The sequence below is a fragment of the Gossypium raimondii genome, chromosome 12 (assembly GCF_025698545.1).
Source record: "Gossypium raimondii isolate GPD5lz chromosome 12, ASM2569854v1, whole genome shotgun sequence".
In the NCBI taxonomy this organism is placed as follows: Eukaryota; Viridiplantae; Streptophyta; class Magnoliopsida; order Malvales; family Malvaceae; genus Gossypium; species Gossypium raimondii.
In genome coordinates, this window is record NC_068576.1 from 8,153,699 (window position 1) to 8,171,714 (window position 18,016).

Consider the following 18,016-nt stretch of genomic DNA (forward strand, 5'->3'; position numbering starts at 1 on the left):
GCCAATAAACCAAATTAAATGAGATATTGGAACTATGTAAGACATGCCACTGAATTGAAATTAAAATGGAAGCATGTAAAGCATGCCACCATATATAAATTGTAATGAAAGCATGTACTTAAGGTCATTATATGTCATAATGCATGTGCATGGGGTGGGATATTATGGATGACGGAGGAGTTCCGTAGAGTTCTGTGTTTTGGTTCAATTACTTCGAGCCCACACTCGAAGTAGTTCGTGATACGAGAATAGCAGGGAAAATCGTTTGGTTGAAAGCTAAAAAATATCAAGGATCCACTTATCAAAAAACACGGGTGCGTATTCGATTAAGGTTTATTGCTATAAATATGATAAAATCAGGTCAGTTTTTAAAATTTTAATTTTTCGTTGTCCAAGAAAACCATTTTCAAATCGATTTTTTTTCCAACATGCTCTCCTAGCCTTATTCTGAAGTTTTTGGAAATAACATTTAGTGTGGCTAGGCTCATGGCAATAGTAACATACTACTTCCCATGCCTCGTGATTATCACCACTTTTTTCACGACTAGTTGATCCCCGTGTCTTATTACCACGGCTCACCAATGTGTTACTCTAAGTTTGAGCAAAATAAGTGTTTTCAGTTTGCAGTATTCTCGTAAAAGCATCTTGTAGAAATGAAATTTCAAAACCCAAAAGAATCAGAGATTTGGCAGCCTTAAATTCCAGAGGAAAACTAGAAAAAAAAACTAATGATTGACATTTGTTCCCGCTGATATTGTTGCACTTTAACATTTGAACTGAATGGAAACAATACATTGAGTTCTTCATACACTTCTTGAAATCCATGAAGTATGACGTGAAGGATTTATCATGCTCATCTGGATGATAGAACATCTGGCACACTTCATACATGCGAGAAAAATTGTCTTTCCCAAGGCACAAAAAGTCCAAATACTCCATTAGTTCTTTAACAAATTCACAACGATTGATCAAGGAAGTTACCTCACTATTAATAGAATTGCGAATTTGCAAAAATAGTCTGACATCCTCCTTTAGCCATGTCTGTTTTTTAATCAATAGGTAGATCATCGGTCAAGTGATCGTCTTTGTCAATGCTCCTTTTATAGATCCAAACCATCTTACTCCAATCAAAATAATTGGTTCCATTAAGCTTATGTTTCGTAATTTTAGACATTATGAGAATTATCTCACTCACCATAACTTTTATCTCTGCCATTATATTTCTCAAACCAAATTGAACAATCCAAATCAAGCCAAAGGCTAGTAAAAACAACCTTGATACAAAAACAAAAAATAAATTGTATTGAAACAGTGTAAAAACTTTAAAAATCAACAAACGACATACAAACCTTCCACCGATCGAACACTCAACCACTAAGAAATGTTTAGAACAGAGAGATGACACATGCGACGAAAGTCGATAGAAAGAAAATATATCACGTGCCTACACATGTCGGTGCATGAAAGTTGGTTGGTTCCTTTTTGGCGACGCGTAAGTTCTACACGCAGTGTCTCTGATGGTCGAAACTTGCAGATCAACCGTGGAGATGGCAACACACCTCCCTATGTTGATGATGAACCCCAAAAATACTTTTAACAAGTGACCCACAAAAGTCCCAAATTATTTGCAATTAAAACAATAAAACAAGAATCCACTAATTGAGCCAAGAGGCTCTAATACCATGTATGAAATACTAAAAGATAAATAACAAGGCACAAGGAGAAAGAGAGAATGAAATTTTATATCTCATACACCATCAAATGATATGTATATATATACATACATGTGAGGATCTACTCTATAAGAAAAGTTGTAATAGTCTGTTTTTAGTGAAATCGGAATAGTGGTTTCAGAACTACAAATTTGAGGCCAAAAGAAAATTTATTTTAATATTATTTTATAGTCTGCAGTATGATAGAAATATCGTATAAAAATTTTGTTAAGAAATTTTTTCCGATTTCATGTTTAATTTGATAAAAGGACCAAATTGCATAGAGTGCAAAAGTTGAATTCTAGTAGCTAAAGGTACCAAATAGCTATGCAATTCAAAATTTGAGGTCCTTATATAGCAAATAGACCATTTAGAGGAGTTAGTAGATAAGGATGATTATTCATTATTGAAAATTTAAGAAAAGTAAATGGTTAAATTGGAAATATGATAAAATAATGATGATAAAAGAAATAAATAATTAAATTAAGTCATTTTCATCATCTTTCCTAAATCAAAATACATGAAAACCCTAGTTATAAAGCTTGAAGATAGACAAGCTTATTTTGCTTAATTAGGTGAGTAATCTTATCCCTTTTTTAATGATTTTTATGTTTCCGAGATCGTAATAGCTTAATCTAGCTATCTTAGGGATTAATTTGTAAAACTATCAAAGTATTAAGGCTTTTCCATGGATGAGTATGTATGAAATTTGAAGTTTTATGGTAGAAAATGAAAGGTTGATGATAGATAGACAACTTTTGTAAAGAGAATTTGGATGAAATTGTGATTTGGGGACTAAATTGAAAAGATGGAAAATTCAAAAAAATTCTGAATTTTATGAAATACATGGGCTGCTATTGTGACACATGAAAATCGGTTAAGCTTGGAATGAGGAATAAATTGTATGAATTTTATTTTCCGAGCCTAGGGTCAAAATTATAATTAATTAAAAGTATAGGGGAAAAATAGTAATTTTTCCAAAGATGTGTATTTGACTGAATTGAATATGAATTTTATTAAATTGAGTTAAATTCATTCGTATAGATCCGGATAGACACAATACGAAGTTAGATCGAGGAAAAGAGAAAGTATCAGATTAGTAGCTTTTGTGTATACGAACACTTGTCGAGGTAAGTTCGTGTAACTAAATTATATGTTTATATGTTAAATTAAATGTTATGTTTGTGAAAGGTATAATTATTGATCACATATCCAAAGATATCCGACAAGTATCGAATCACGTTTGAACCTTAGAAATTCGATGGATACAAATGACATTGTCACTAAGGGTTCCCAATTGGTTGTGGTCCTGCATGTGTTGCGGACGCACCACAGCTCGCAAGAGCGTCCCGTTATTTATCTCTTACGAGCATCCCGTTACATGACTCTCACGAGCTTCCTGATATGGCTTACATGAGCTTCCCGATTACGGTTCTTATGAATTTCCCCATTAATGGCTCTCCGGAGCTTCCCAATATTTGGCTCTCTTGTGCTTCCCATTTATGGCTCGTATGAGCCTCTCGATAATTAGCTCGCAAGAGCTTCCCGTTATATGACTCACATGAGGTTCCCGTTACATGGGTCGAAAGAGCTTCCTAATTACATGCTTGTATGGGCATACCTGTATATAAATTAACGGATTATAGATTTGTACACTTCATGTGTACTACCCGTGTATCCATCGATATTGTGAATGATTCAACGGACAAAGTTTTGACATGAGACAATCTGGATTAGAGACGAATTATTACAGAAATATACTTGAAATACATGGATATAATTGTACATGTTATATGGACACATGATAAGGAAAGTGTATGTATATGAAAATTTGATTATTGTTGAGTTTATACATGTTCCTTGATATTCATATGAAATACATATCTAACATGGTTGATGATGATATGTGCTAGGGCTTTTGGCCAATTTGCTTTGAGTATGCCTTGAATGTTTACTTTAATGTGATTAAATGGTAAGTAAAATTCCATGTTATACAAACTTACTAAGCATTAAATGCTTACTCTATTTTATTTTTCCTGTTTTATAGTACCTTTTCGGTATTTATATAGCAAACTAATTTTGGTTATAATAGCATGTATAGGTTAATTTGGCCAATGATGGCATGTAAATGTTTGGTTGAAACTAGTCATTGGTATGGCTTATGATTGGTGTATTTTAGTATGCATATATATATATGGCCTTGTTATGGTTGATATGTGTAAATAAGGTTAAATGATGATAAATTTATAGGTATGTGATGATAGGTTATGTTTAAGACACGATCATGGCTTATTTTAATTGCTTTGTTGTGGACTATTGATATGTTAAAGTGTTAATGTAGGTGGAAGACAAATTGGATCAGAAATGTGGCTAGAAAAATAGCCTATTTCATCCACAATGGTAGAGACACGGGCGTGTGTCTTAGCCGTGTGTGACACACGGCCAGGTAACACGGCCGTGTGTCCCTGTATTTAAAAATTTGCACAAGTCAATATACTTAAAATTGATCACACGGCCTAGCACACGGGTGTGTGGTTTGGCTGTGTGTCCCCTGCATCTTTTAAATTGTAAAACAGAATACTCAAATTATTCACACGGCCTAGCACAGGGGCGTGTGGCTTGGCCGTGTGACCCCTGCACCTTATTAAAACAAGTCAGTATGCTCACATGGCCTAGCACAGGGGCGTGTGGCTTGGCCGTGTGACCCAAGTCAAAGAGCTCCCAAGTTTGGACATGGGCTGGGACACGGCCCTGTGTCTCTATTTCGAAAGTCCACACAGCCTGAGACACGGGCATGTCTTTTGACCATGTGAGACACACGGCCTGGCCACAAGGACGTGTGTCCCCTGCACTTTTGAGAAATTTTAATATTTTTCGAAAAATTCTCTAAGAACCCGGTTTAGTCCCGACTTGTTCTTAATGTGTATTTTAGGCCTTAAGGGTTCATATAAGGGACATAAAAGACATCATGATTGATTTCAGATATAAATGCCATATGATATGATTTATCTGTTTATTTGATCTGTAAATTTCGGTAATACTCTGTAACCCTGTTCCGACAACAGATACGGGTTAGAGGTGTTACAAAAGTAAATAAAAACAAACCCTAGTAATCAACCATATCCCTGGTAAGTAGCTAATTACATATTTACATTTCTTAACAATTGAAAAGTAAAAATTGTCTGTTAATTGATGAATGATTTGTTAAAAAAATGTTTAATTTATTCAAAATATTATTATTTTATTTGTGATAAATATATGTTATAAAAATGTTTTAATGAGAGGAAAGCTATTTTGTACAAAAAGAATTTTGTTAGCTAATCAAAATAATTTAAAATAAAATCAGTTTTGCACATGTCAAAAATTAGGCCATCAATGTGTCAATAATTAATTAAAGATGTGATTTTTATACTAAAATTGTTATTAGATCAATTAAAGATATGCTACTTCAAGATTCTGTTAGCCATTTAAAGGCCAGGTGAGAGAAAATAACAATTTTCAAAACGAGTGAATTGTAAACTTTTTAATTGATTATGACCAGAATTTATCCCTAATTAATTGAATATTGGTGTAATGATGTACTTCAAAATTTACACAAGATTAGGTGATTTGAATTCATATCAATTGAGTGTTTGAGACAACTTTAACCACAACTCTAAATTTTTCCATAATATTTTTATGGCTAAACTATTAAAATAGTCATTTTTTTTACCTTAGGTTACATTTTAGTCGCTTATATTTGAAATGTTACGTTTTAGTCACTAACGTTATCGTGTTGTAACATTTTAGTCACTAAGTCGTTAATTATCGTTAACGGTGTAACGGTAAGCTGACGTGGCACGTTAAATCATCATTTCAAACGAAAATTTTAGGTTAAATTCTACAATTGGCCCCTATCTTTTTCATTTTGAGCAATTTAATTTTTTTTTCTTTTATGTTCTTTTAACTTTCCTTTTTTTTTCTTTATTTTCCATTCTGTTCTACTCCCCCCTCTGTTTTCCTCTCTTCTTCATTTCTTTTAACATAGTTTTTCTATATTTTTCATTTGTTAAAACTAGTCCACAAGCTTGTCTCACTCAAAAAATTAAATTATTCAAAAACTAAAAATATAGGGACTAGTTTTAACAAATGACAAACATAGAAAAACTATTTTAAAAGAAATGGAGAAGGGAGGAAAATAGAGGGAGAAGTAGAAGAGAATGCAAAATAAAGAAAAAAAAAGGAAAGTTAAAAAAACATAAAAGAAAAAAAATTAAATTACTCAAAATAAAAATATGGGGACCGATTGTATAATTAACCCAAATTTTTATTTGAAATGATGATTTAACGTGCCACGTCAGCTTACCGTTACACCGTTAACGACAATTAACGGCTCAGTGACTAAAATGTTACAACGCGATAACGCAAGTGACTAAATCGTAATATTTGAAACATAAGTGACTAAAATATAAACTGAGATAAACAAAAGTGACTATTCTAGTGGTTTAACCTATTTTTATTTGGTAATTTGTTGATGATAGTTAAGAAATTGGCAGCGAGTGTAACCGTGACGTGTCAGCAGCATATTAAAGCGTGAAGGCATAGCTCTTATCAGCAAGCAAGCACCGAGAAAAAAATGAGGGGCTGCACCTGCTTCTCCTTTCCTTCATCCCCTCCAATTTTCTCCTTTTACAGTAATAGCATTAATCGTTTCTCTTCTTCTTCTTCACTGTTATTCTCATCAGCCTCTCACAACTGCTCTGTGAAACTGTCCCCTCTCCTCTTCGCCAAGTCCACGCGCTTCAGAACAAATTGCAAAGCCAAAGATCCCGAAGTTGTGGACTGCGTAGGGACGGGCCTGGACGTGGAGTGCCTCGTCTCTCAAAACGAGAAACAAGATTTGGAAATAGAAGATGTTGAAAAGGCGGAAAGCAACATTTTGTTGGAGTGGGCAGTGCTCGTTTCTCCATTCTTCTTCTGGGGCACGGCAATGGTGGCAATGAAGGAGGTTTTGCCCAAGGCAGGGCCTTTCTTTGTGGCTTCCTTTCGTTTGATTCCGGCGGGGTTGTTATTGGTGGCGTTTGCCAACTCCAAGGGCAAGCCTTTGCCCTCTGGACTCACTGCTTGGCTTTCCATTGCGCTCTTCGCTCTTGTCGACGCCGCCTGTTTCCAGGTCTTTGTTTTTTTCTTTCCCTTAATTTATTATTTTTCTTCCAAAGCAGGGAAACCATTGTACCATTCTGTATGTTAATACTTGTTGAGGGAATGTCCAGGGTTTTCTTGCTCAAGGGTTACAGAGGACATCTGCAGGTTTGGGCAGTGTATGTTCTTTTTCATTTCTTTTCTTTCCATTGATTCTAATTTGTTAGTAACGGTGACAATATGTTTGATTGATGCAGGTGATAATTGACTCTCAGCCATTGACAGTGGCTGTTCTTGCTTCCTTTTTATTCAATGAGTCCATTGGTTTAGTTGGAGCTGCTGGGCTAGTTCTTGGTGTCGTTGGCCTTCTTCTTCTCGAGGTAAACCATAAACCCCATATTTATTATCACTCGCCAAGCTATGCTTTTTCTGATATTTATTAATATTCTTGTTAGAAATATATTTCTCAATGTGTACTGACCCTGTTAACTTAAATCAACCAAAGTATGTTATCTTTCAAAAGAAAAACCAAAGTATGTTAGAGACAAAATAGCACTTGAAGGGAATTCGATTATTTTGGCTTGCTCTTGGTGTGGTGTGCTTGATTCCAATTGGTTAACCTGTTACATATGCTTGGCATGCTAAGGATTTTGATCGGCAATTGTCATAAAATATTAGGTATTAGCAATTTTGCTATGGCAATTTGAGATGGTTGGTTTTTCAAAATTAAAACAATTTTCCATGGTTTGATTAAATTATTGCCATTCTTTCTTGATTGCACTTATGTTGTTTTCTAACTTTCAGTTTTATCCACATCTCATCTGTCAACTGCATCATATTTTTCGCTTAAAAATAAAAGAAAGTACTATCAAAACAATTTGTAGTCTTTTTTGGTTTATATACCATTTGTTACTTGAGTTTGGCTTCAATGTTGAATTTGGTACCCAGACCTAATGGCATCTTGTGGCTCAACGGATATTTGACACGTGTGGTCTTGTAAAAAAACATAGGTAAGTAGTTGGGACAAAAAAACTAAATTGATCATTGAAAACAAACTCAAATGCTAAATTACACATTGAAGCCAAACTTAACTACCAAACTGAATGCTAAAGTCTTACTTAGGTACCAAATAGTATATTAACCTTTTTTATCTTACAACATGGAGGTTCAACACAAAAAGTAAAATCAAACCAAGTACCGAAGAAAATATAAAAATTGTATACCTTATGTTATGAGGTTGATGGAGATGAAAACATGAGTCCCATTTAAAGATTGAAATAGTCACAGTTTTACATATTAAAAAACATTATAAAATATAACTGAACATATTCAAAGCGCTTGGTGGCTAATCAAATTTGATACATTTCATTTTGGTTCATGCTTCATATGTCAAATTCTGTTAAAATGGTTCAAAAAACACAAAGCTCTGTTGAAATGGCTCATACTTCATTGTAGATCTGCGTTATCAAAATGTCACCAACATTCTTTATCAAATGATTTTCTTGCATACCCAGATGAATCTCAATGCTTTGTTCTTGTCATCTGATTTACCTTGTAGATTACTGTTGACAGCTTCTCTTTGTTTAGATATAGATTTATGGTCCTAAAATATGTCCTAAAAAGTCCTAAAGAAAAGGTCCAAAGTCTGGTCAATGAGTCCTTCCCAAACTAGGCAAAAATAAGAAAGTTTTCAGTATAAAAATTGCACAAACGCCTTGGTTTTAAGTTCATGAGTTTTGGATCAAGTCATTGGACGTTTTATGGAAATACTTGCTTTGATTGATGAAGCCTTACCGTTGTTACGATTCCTATCTTGTGAAGAACCTTTGATTAATAATACATCTGAAACTCATCAAAAGGAGCTCCTAACCTTGGAACTAAACAAATGGAGCTCTTAAGCTTAGACTCGTAGGGAGAGAGAGCCTTAAACTTCTATAATTGGAATGTGATTCTATCTTATGTTATTATTAAGAATTGTCCCCTAAAATAGAGATTGCATAGGGATGTATTCTTGTTCAATAGGAAACCAAAATTAAGGACTTATAATTGAAATAAAATATTGCTAAATAAATTATTCTAATTGGGAATATCACTAAAATAAAGTTAGTCTTCTTCCTCCCTTTGCGGCCTTTGTCTACTTGTCTTACCCACAAAGGTATCAGTCACATTACTCTCCTCTTGGAGACAGAGCTTCGCAGGCTTATTAATTTTGCAGGCTTCTTGTAACGAAGCTCTTAACTCTTCTTTGGCGTTGGAATTGCCTATAATATCTGACTCTGATACCAAATTGTTAAGTTCATGAGTTATGAATTGAGTCAATGGACGATTCATGAGAATACCTGCTTCAATTGATGAAACCTTACCCTTGTTGTGATTCTTATCTCATGAATAACCTATGGTTAATAATGTATAAATGGAACTTGTCGAAGGGAGTTCCTAACCTATGAAGCACCGACACGGCTATTCTGCCGTCATATCAGTGTCATACGGGTGTTCAACATGAACATGTTGTGGATACGCCCGGATATGCATGGGACACGTGGGAACATGTAGAGAGAGAGAGAGAGAGAGAGAGGGACAAGGGACATGGTCTTGACACGGGTAAGACATTGGTGTTGGAAAATGGGCACAGGTAGACATAGACGACTGGCGAGCAGATGGAGAATAGATAGCCGGTTGATGAAGATTTGAAGGGAAGAAGTTGTAGCGACTGAAAGAATTAGGTGGTTTTGGTAGAGAAGAAAGTGTAGCTAGGGTTTCTTGGGGGTTATTTTTTTATATCATGTGTTTTTTTGGGCAGTTTTTAGTTGGTTGGAATTGGACCATTGGGTTATTTTATTTGTTTTAACAAGTAATTGGGTTATACTTTGAACCATGTTATATTTGGGTTATACTTTAAATAAATATATAAATTATAGTATTTTGGGTTACACTTTGTTCCAAATTATTAGTTAATTACATTAATCATGTAAGTAAAAATAATAATTTAAATGAAGTATTTTAACATAAAAATATACAATAAAAAACATTTTCTATTACCGAGTCTTACCGTACCTGTACCCTTATTTTTTAAAAAATTGTTATATCGTTGTGTCTGTATCATATCATACTCGTATTGCATGTCTGTGTCTGTGCTTTATAGCTCCTAACCTTAGACTTGTTTGGGAGAGAGCCTTAAACTTATGTAATTGGAATAAAATTCTGTCTCATTTTAATACTAAGAATCACCCCTTAAATAAAGGTTATGTCGGGACTTATTGATGTAGAATAAGAAACTGGAATTGAAGACTTTTGATTGCAATAAAATATTTGCTAAATAAATTATTCTAATTAGGAATATTACTAAAATAAATTTACTTATCTCCTTTCCATCTTTGACACCTTTGTTTTCTTGTCTCGCCCACAAAGGCATCCATAGCACTAGGCCTCGTGCATGGGTACCTAGGTACCATTGGCTCAGAAGGTTGGAGCTGCTTGGCAACAGGTGGGGTGCCTATGCCCTCTTTGGTGTGCTGCACTGCAGCGTATTCGATCCAATACACTTTTGTCATTCATTTCACATCCGATTTGTGTGCCATTTTCCAAAAGTTCTTTAATTGAATTTGCTTCAAAAACCTTGTCGACATCGAATTAAAATGTGATTTAGAACATGCAATGATTACTTAACTGAAAGCTAAAAAGTTGACTAAAAATGAATTAACTGTAGTAGAGTTGAAGGACTTAGCTATCTTTATTACATCAAATTAGAGTAAAATGACTATTTCATAGAGTTATCAGTACTTCAATGAGTGGCTTGTGCTACTCGTTTGTCCAAGCCTTTCAGAATGGGTTTATGTGAATGAATGATATCAAATAGTCTTGATTATTACCCCTCAAAGGGTGTTATTCTGGGTTGACATGAGTGCCCGCTATTTTGACATGTGGAGATTAGAATGCTGAAACTTTCGGGAAAGAACGACTTCAAATTTTCGCCTCCTACAAAATAAAAGGTGCAGAAGTTTGTAGGACATTTTAGAACTTTTGGAAGTCTTCTTATTGCCCTAAGTAACAATTTGTTTAGAGCAAACGGCCATTTTCATTATTGCTTGTGAACCCTGATTTGTTCAATTTGTTTAGAAGGGTGAGATCCAAGTTCATTTCTTTTAACAACTATTTCCATTGTTGCATTTTAGTGCAGTTCTCATGTATATGATGTATTATGAAAGATTTATTTGTTGTTAACTGCTGTAGATTATAATTAGTTTTGATCTAAGGATAACTTTGTGGTTTGAGACTTGGGTTAAGCAAATAATATTATGCTTTTATTTTGCTGTAGTATGAAATGAGCTGTATTTTGGCAGGTCCCTGCACTTTCTTTAGATGATAGTAATTTTTCACTATGGGGAAGTGGAGAGTGGTGGATGCTCCTTGCTGCTCAGAGCATGGCAGTTGGAACAGTAATGGTCCGCTGGGTTTCCAAATACTCTGACCCTATCATGGCAACCGGATGGGTAGGCCTCCCAATTTTCTCTATAATAAGCTTGTTGCTTATATCTGATTCTTACTAATGCTTCTCAAAGAAACAGAAAATATCTATTCCCCCCCCCCCCCCAACTATGCCTTCGGTTTTTACTTATATTATTTATTTGTTGTTTTCTTTCCAACTAGATGGTTGGCAGCATACTAGGCATAAGATGAGGAAGAGAGAGAGGCCTGGGAGATAATTAGTCGTCTAGGAAATCAAATAAGCAAGTTATTATCTAGGATCTCTAGTTTTGTTTGTACAAAAATAACTCCATCAACCTCTCAGCTTGTCATGCTGGCTTTTATCATATTCACACCTTCAAAAACCTTATCCTTCTTCCTTAGGGTTGTGTACTTGAGGATCGAGTCATCCTCAGTCATCCTACACTAGGAGGATGACTAATCTGTTTGTATGCCTATCCTCATATTTATTATCCTCTCCTGTTCACCATCCTGCATTTTCGCCCATTGATATCAGTGGTGGCAGAATATGCTGTAGCCAAAAACTATCCGACCAAAGACTGAAATCTGTATTTGAATGGAAAAAGTCAAAGACCTGAAACGAACAAATTCAGAAAAAGGTCTGACCAACAATTGTCCGAACCTGAGGCAAATTCTACCATGAAGTGGACTGAAACCTAAAGTATCTCAAGTCTGTCTAATTAGCACCTCTAGTTGATACTACAAAATATCACTTTTTTTCAGCTAAAGTTTATTCAACTAACCTAGAAAAAGAAGAGTCTGCCTCTCAATAGAGGGCAAATATGCCAACTTACTGACAATGTTGCTGATTGGATGATGATGTGGCAGACCAATGCCACACATTCAAATCATGATGTTATCTGCTCAAAATCTGGCTGCCGGTACCATTAGGTTCTTGAACAAGTGACTTGTGGTGTCAAATGGAGGAGAACTTTTCAGTCCGCTGGCTGCTAGTTTAATTGATTGCTGATGTTGGATTGTTGATTGCATGACTGGACCAGGAAATTTTTTTGTGGATGATAGCTGGACAACCTCTATGATAGGTGGAAATCGAAGACTAACATTCATGTAATCTTATTGCAGCATATGATAATTGGTGGTCTTCCACTTCTTGGAATTTCTATTCTCAACCATGATCCTGTTTTTAGTGGGAGTTTTCAGGAGCTTTCTGCCAGTGATTTGTTGGCACTCTTTTATACATCAATCTTTGGAAGTGCCATAAGCTATGGTGTATTCTTCTACAGTGCAACAAAAGGTGAGGTTTCTCTCAAACCCAAACATGTACTATATCTATTGTCTGTGCCTTTGTGTTTTCGATTGGTAGGGGGAAAGTTGTCCCTTGTTTTTTAGATTTAAACTTGTATGAAATTTGATTTGAATTTACCCACGGATTTCAGGTAGCTTGACGAAGCTCAGCTCCCTCACCTTCTTGACGCCTATGTTCGCTTCAATTTTTGGGTAAGATGTTGCACTGGGCACATGGTTCACTTCGTAAATGGTCATGTAGGATTCTACTGTTAAGGGTTAATATTTCTGACCTGAAAAGGTAACCACCCATAGATGCATCTTAATCCAATCTTTAGATAAAAATGGGAGCTAATTACTTGCATATTTTCTTACATAAAACAGAATTTTATGATATTTGTAATTTGGTTCACTGCTAACGTTAAGTTTCCAAACCACAGGTTTTTGTACTTTGGCGAGACCTTCTCACCCTTGCAACTGGTTGGTGCCATTGTCACCATAGTTGCCATATACATGGTTAACTTTCGAGGCAAACCTTCATAGCAAAGAACATGCTTGATAAAGATACATACCTACCTACGTAAGACATGTCAGAAAATGAGAATGAAATTAAGCTTTGACAGAATGAAGCATGTTTTGGAGTCAGACATCCTTTTAAAAGATTGGTTATGGTTGAAGAAGCATGATGTTTGAGATCCCTGGCTAAGATATTGAAGTAATCACGATCTGTATATATATATATGTGAGCTAGAAAAGTATATACCAATGGATAAATATAGTCGTGTTTTAGAATCTTGTAAATTGCCGAAATCTAAAGATCGTTTGGATAAAAATATTTAGTCCCGGCAATGCATTTGGACAAAAAACTCTCACATTAAAGGGTTCGACTTTTTTAAATCGACATTTTTTTTTATAATATTTGCTCTTTAAGTATCATATGGAAATTAGAGATATATAATTTTATAAAATAAATATGAGAAGTATGGGAAGTTGCTCATACTTACGATGAAAGTTAATGTTTTGATAATTCAATTTTAAAAGTTATAAAATAATTATTAAATTATTCAAAAGTTTTTATTTAAGTTGTTAAGCTATTAAAATTGTCATTGTATGATTTTTGTCTTTTTTTCTTTCTTTTTGACAGTTAAGTTTTCTTTTCTTTTCTTTTTGGCAGTTCAATTTTTTTTATAAATCAGTTTTTAGATCGTGAATTTGTGAATTAAAATTTAAATAACTTTTTTTTTTATTTTCGGCACTAACCATTAAATCAACTTGGATCTATGATATGTTCTACTCACTGTGCCAATTGTTGAATCATCGTTTGAAGCTTACGAGTTAGACTTTTAAAAATAAACTTGATAGCCCAATAATTTAAATAAAAGCTTTCAATAATTTAGGGACTTAAATGAAACTTTCAATTAGTTTAGTGATTTTTTATAATTTTTTAAAATTAAATGATTAAAATGTAAATTTACTAATAATGTAATGATTTTTGATAGGAGTATATTTATAAATTTATTAGATATTAAATAAAAATAACATTTTGCCAAGTTAAAATATCATCTAAGTGGGCTAAAAAGTCCAAGTTCAACATTTAAGTCCAAACACTCTAAAAGTTGTGGCCCACTTCTCTAACATACCCAAATGGTCCAAATAAAGTTTATATATCACTTGCGTCATCAAAATATTATTTTCATCGTAAAATTCTTGAGAAAATATCAAAATACCTTTTTATGATAAAATTATTATTTTTCTCCTTTTGTCTCTTTGTACAATTTATTCATAAAAATAAGTACTTATCCAATACAGAAATCATGATTCAAAATAGGAAAAATATTCGGTAGACTGTGAGTGGAATTTTTAGACTCCACAAGCAGGGTTTGAGGTTTGACAAGTGTCTTATAGGGGTATAATAAAATATTTAAGGGTTAAATATAAAGTTGGTACATGAACTTGTCAACTTTCCCCAAATTGGTTCTTATGAATTTTTTTATTCCAGATTGGTACCCAAGTTTTTTTTTGGTCAACTAAATTGGTACCCAAATCTAACGGCGTTAAATTCAAGACACGTGGTACTCTGAAATGAAGACATATGGCAATGGTGATATCATTATGACATCATCATTTAAAAAAATTTTAAAAATTCAAAAGAAAATAATAGTATAAAAAAATAAAAATATATAAAACTAAAAAAATCTTTCAAAAAAAAATCTAAATCCAAATGAGCTCTGCTCATTATGTTCATTTGGATCATCCTCCTCTCACCTTTTCTCATATCTACATTTGAACTCCCTTTCACAAGCTCAACCTAGGTGGATTTGGGGTGGTCTACAAAGGGCTGTTGTAAGAGAATATGAAAATTGCAGTGAATTTTTTCCAAAAACATTAAGGATAAAGATGACTCCTTAGTTGAACTTACCATCATCAATCAGTTACATCTTTTCCCCTTATTATGTAACCTTTATATTTCTTGGAGGAATCAAAATATGGGAAGAAGATGAATTTTCTGATGGTGCTATTCGTCGGAGAAGATGTCACAATCTAACCATGATGATAAAAACGAAAAGTTAGGGATTTTTTTTTTTGCAAAAAAAGAGGAAAATGAAAAAATTTTGTCATACTTTTTCAATTTAATTAAATTAAAATTTTGTAAAATATTTATTTATTTGCTTTCTTCCCTATTGAGAAAATTCCTATCTCAATAGTCTTTAGATAATAAAAGGTTTGTTTCCTTTTGGTAAAACTTATCTAACCTTAAATAATCAATCCCGGCCCACTCACGGCGCATGGTGAGAAGAAAAGTAGAGAAGTATTGGAGAGATAGACCGAGTTTGAGCGTCAGCAGAACCGGGAAAGCTTGTTGATGAGGTTGGTTTGAGCGGGTAGCTTGTTGGTGTGCCAAATGCAATAGATGGCAACATGCAAGTTTTAAACCCAAAAGAATTGCAAAAAATTTACCTTGAAAAACAGCTAGCAACCTTTGCAGAAGATGGGTTTCTTGTTTGAAGGGAACTTAAAAATTGAAGTACAAAATAGGCTTAAGCAGTGATTTTTGGACTTAAAAGAGAGAATTGAAATTAGATTAATGGAAAGGTCTAGAAAAGAAAAATTGGTGGGTGGGAGTTGTTCGCAAAGATTTAAAAATAAATAAATGAAGGGAAATAAGAGGAGAAGGGGAAGGGAATCCCGTTGTCGCCACTACTGTCGTATTAGTAGAACAGGAAAGAAGAGGAGAAAGTAATCTCCACCCAACTCTGGTGTCGTTGTTGGTCAGAGAGCTCGCCGGAGGAGGCCGGATGGTGGCCTAGCAACAGTGTAGAAGCAGGGCGGCTAAGGTAAGAAAAAGAAAAAGGAAAAAATAAAGGAAAAGAGGGAAAAGAAAAATAAAAATAAAAAAAAGAGGTACAAATAGCCATCCACATGGCACCGCACGATTGGCCAATGTTGCCACATCAGCAAAAGATTAACTTCGTTAGGTTGAGATACCAATATAGTGGACAAAAAAAAGTTTGGGTACCAATCTGGGAAAAAAATCATAAGTACTAACCTGAGAGAAGTGGACAAGTTCGAATACTAATTTTATATTTAACCCAATATTTAAAAAATAGATATTTAGAAAAAAGAGACATGTCAATTTTTTAAGGTTGCTTGTGGAATAAAAAATGTAACGACCCAATTTCTAGTGGTATCAGAAATTACGGTTTCTGGATCTCGTTTCCGTAAATAGAGTCCGTAAATATTAATTAAGGACATTTATGAAGTTAATGTATAGATTAATTGAAAATTGGTTAGGCAATTTAACCAAAATTATGGTTAGTTAAGGTTTAGGGACGAAATTATAAAGTCTAACCGTTATAATTTTTAATTAAGAAATGGTTTAGGGACTTAGACAGCAATTATCCAAAGGGCCAAAATGGTTAATAAACCATTTTTAAATATATGTTAGTGGACGGTAATGATGTATGCTAATTAACTTAAGTAATTAAAGACCAATTACCTAAAACATAATTAAAATTAACACTTAATCTAGGTATATATATATGAAGTTAGTGGTAGGAGAGATGTAATTTCATCTTCTCCAACCAGCCAATGCAAAGAAACAAAAGGGGGCGCCATTTTTGGGTTTTAAGTTATTCGACCATTTAATTCAAGTAAGTCCTTAGCCATTTTTCTTTGATTTTTATAGAAATTGAATCATGGAAACTTGATTTAGCTAGCTCATGTACCAATTTGTAAAACTGTTAAAGTTTTAGGTAGTTGTCATTGTTGGTTTCTTGAAAAACTAGATGTGAAATTGATAGAAATTAAGCTTAGTTTAAGAAAATGACTAAATTGTAAAGCTTAATTGTTGATTTTGTACATTAGGGACCAAATTGAATAAAATGTAAAACCATCATAAAATTTCGATAGGAACAAAAAGTAGAAGGTCCCTAAATTATATGTGAAATTGGATTTTAATCTAAAGCTCTAGATCGAAAGTTATGTTTGTCTCAGATTTAGAAACTAAATTGAGTAACTTGCAAAATATGATTGGCTTTATATTTGAATGTGATTTTGATAGAAATTGATAGTGCATTATTGTTAAATTATTATTCATAGCTAAAGATAACGTCAAGCCGTCGAGAGGGAAAGGAAAGACGAGAGCCGATAACGAGTGATGCAAACTTTTGGTTTGTATTTCTATGATTCGGGATCAATTTAATTATTGCATATTCATGACATTTTGCATTATATGGTGTTGAGGTGAGTTGTTAATGGTTATTTGAACTGGATTGCTATGGTTGAGATTGGATATCAAGACAATGACTAAATTGAATAAAATAAAAAATAGTATGATTTGACTGATATACGATATTTGGTATGAAACTGAGTTAAGCTATATTATATGATGAATTGATGAATTGATCATAAATTGAGAATGGAATATTGTGAATTGAACTATATATAATGAATCAGAAATGGGTTACCCTACTGTTGTTCGAATTGAGTCGGTTATAGTTAGCATTTCATAGGGTCAGGATATTAATTGAAAATCACCACTGTTAGGCAACCCGGGGTGGTAGATAATATATGTAATTCATCATTTTCGAGCAACATAGGGTGACAGAATAATTAGATTGTGAAAATCATCGTTGTCGAGCAACCCGGGGTGACGGATCCGTGTATCCGTTCTGAGTTCGTGCCTGGTTAATAGGGTTATAAAAATGTGAATTGGCCAAATAATATGTGAAATGACATGTGATATATAACAGCATGTGAAAGATCATACGAAATGATTTGAAAGCAAGCCCTGGGAGTCGATTGAATATGAATGAGCTAATAGGCTCAGAAATGATGAGATGAAAATTGAATGTGTGTGTATTTATATGTATGTATACAAGTTGATGATTGTGTATGAATAAGGAAATGCTTATGAATGATAATGTGAAATGAATGAAAGATGATATGACAAG

General features: G+C 33.8%; 1 protein-coding gene and 1 long non-coding RNA gene across 3 annotated transcripts; one reads left to right on the forward strand and one right to left on the reverse strand.

The window, feature by feature from the left end:
- The first annotated feature begins 6,289 nt into the window (after nt 1-6,289).
- On the forward strand, nt 6,290-13,479 carry LOC105763135 (WAT1-related protein At3g02690, chloroplastic). 2 transcript variants are annotated; one of them, XR_008191952.1, is made up of 7 exons: nt 6,290-6,864; nt 6,965-7,012; nt 7,091-7,213; nt 11,174-11,323; nt 12,402-12,573; nt 12,716-12,864; nt 13,004-13,479. XR_008191952.1 is itself a non-coding variant. In XM_012581231.2 (7 exons), exons 1-7 carry the CDS (start codon nt 6,328-6,330, stop codon nt 13,104-13,106), a joined length of 1,194 nt encoding a protein of 397 aa, XP_012436685.1. In that variant the 5' UTR covers nt 6,290-6,327; the 3' UTR covers nt 13,107-13,479. The 2 variants fall into 2 exon arrangements, 1 of the variants encoding a protein (XP_012436685.1); XM_012581231.2 differs by having other exon boundaries at nt 12,716-12,776.
- A 1,037-nt stretch (nt 13,480-14,516) lies between these two features.
- On the reverse strand, nt 14,517-15,903 carry LOC128035589 (uncharacterized). The gene is made up of 2 exons (XR_008192073.1): nt 15,317-15,903; nt 14,517-15,104 (listed from the first exon to the last, which is right to left on the reverse strand). It is a non-coding gene; the product is annotated as an uncharacterized LOC128035589 (long non-coding RNA).
- Between the last annotated feature and the right edge of the window lie 2,113 nt (nt 15,904-18,016).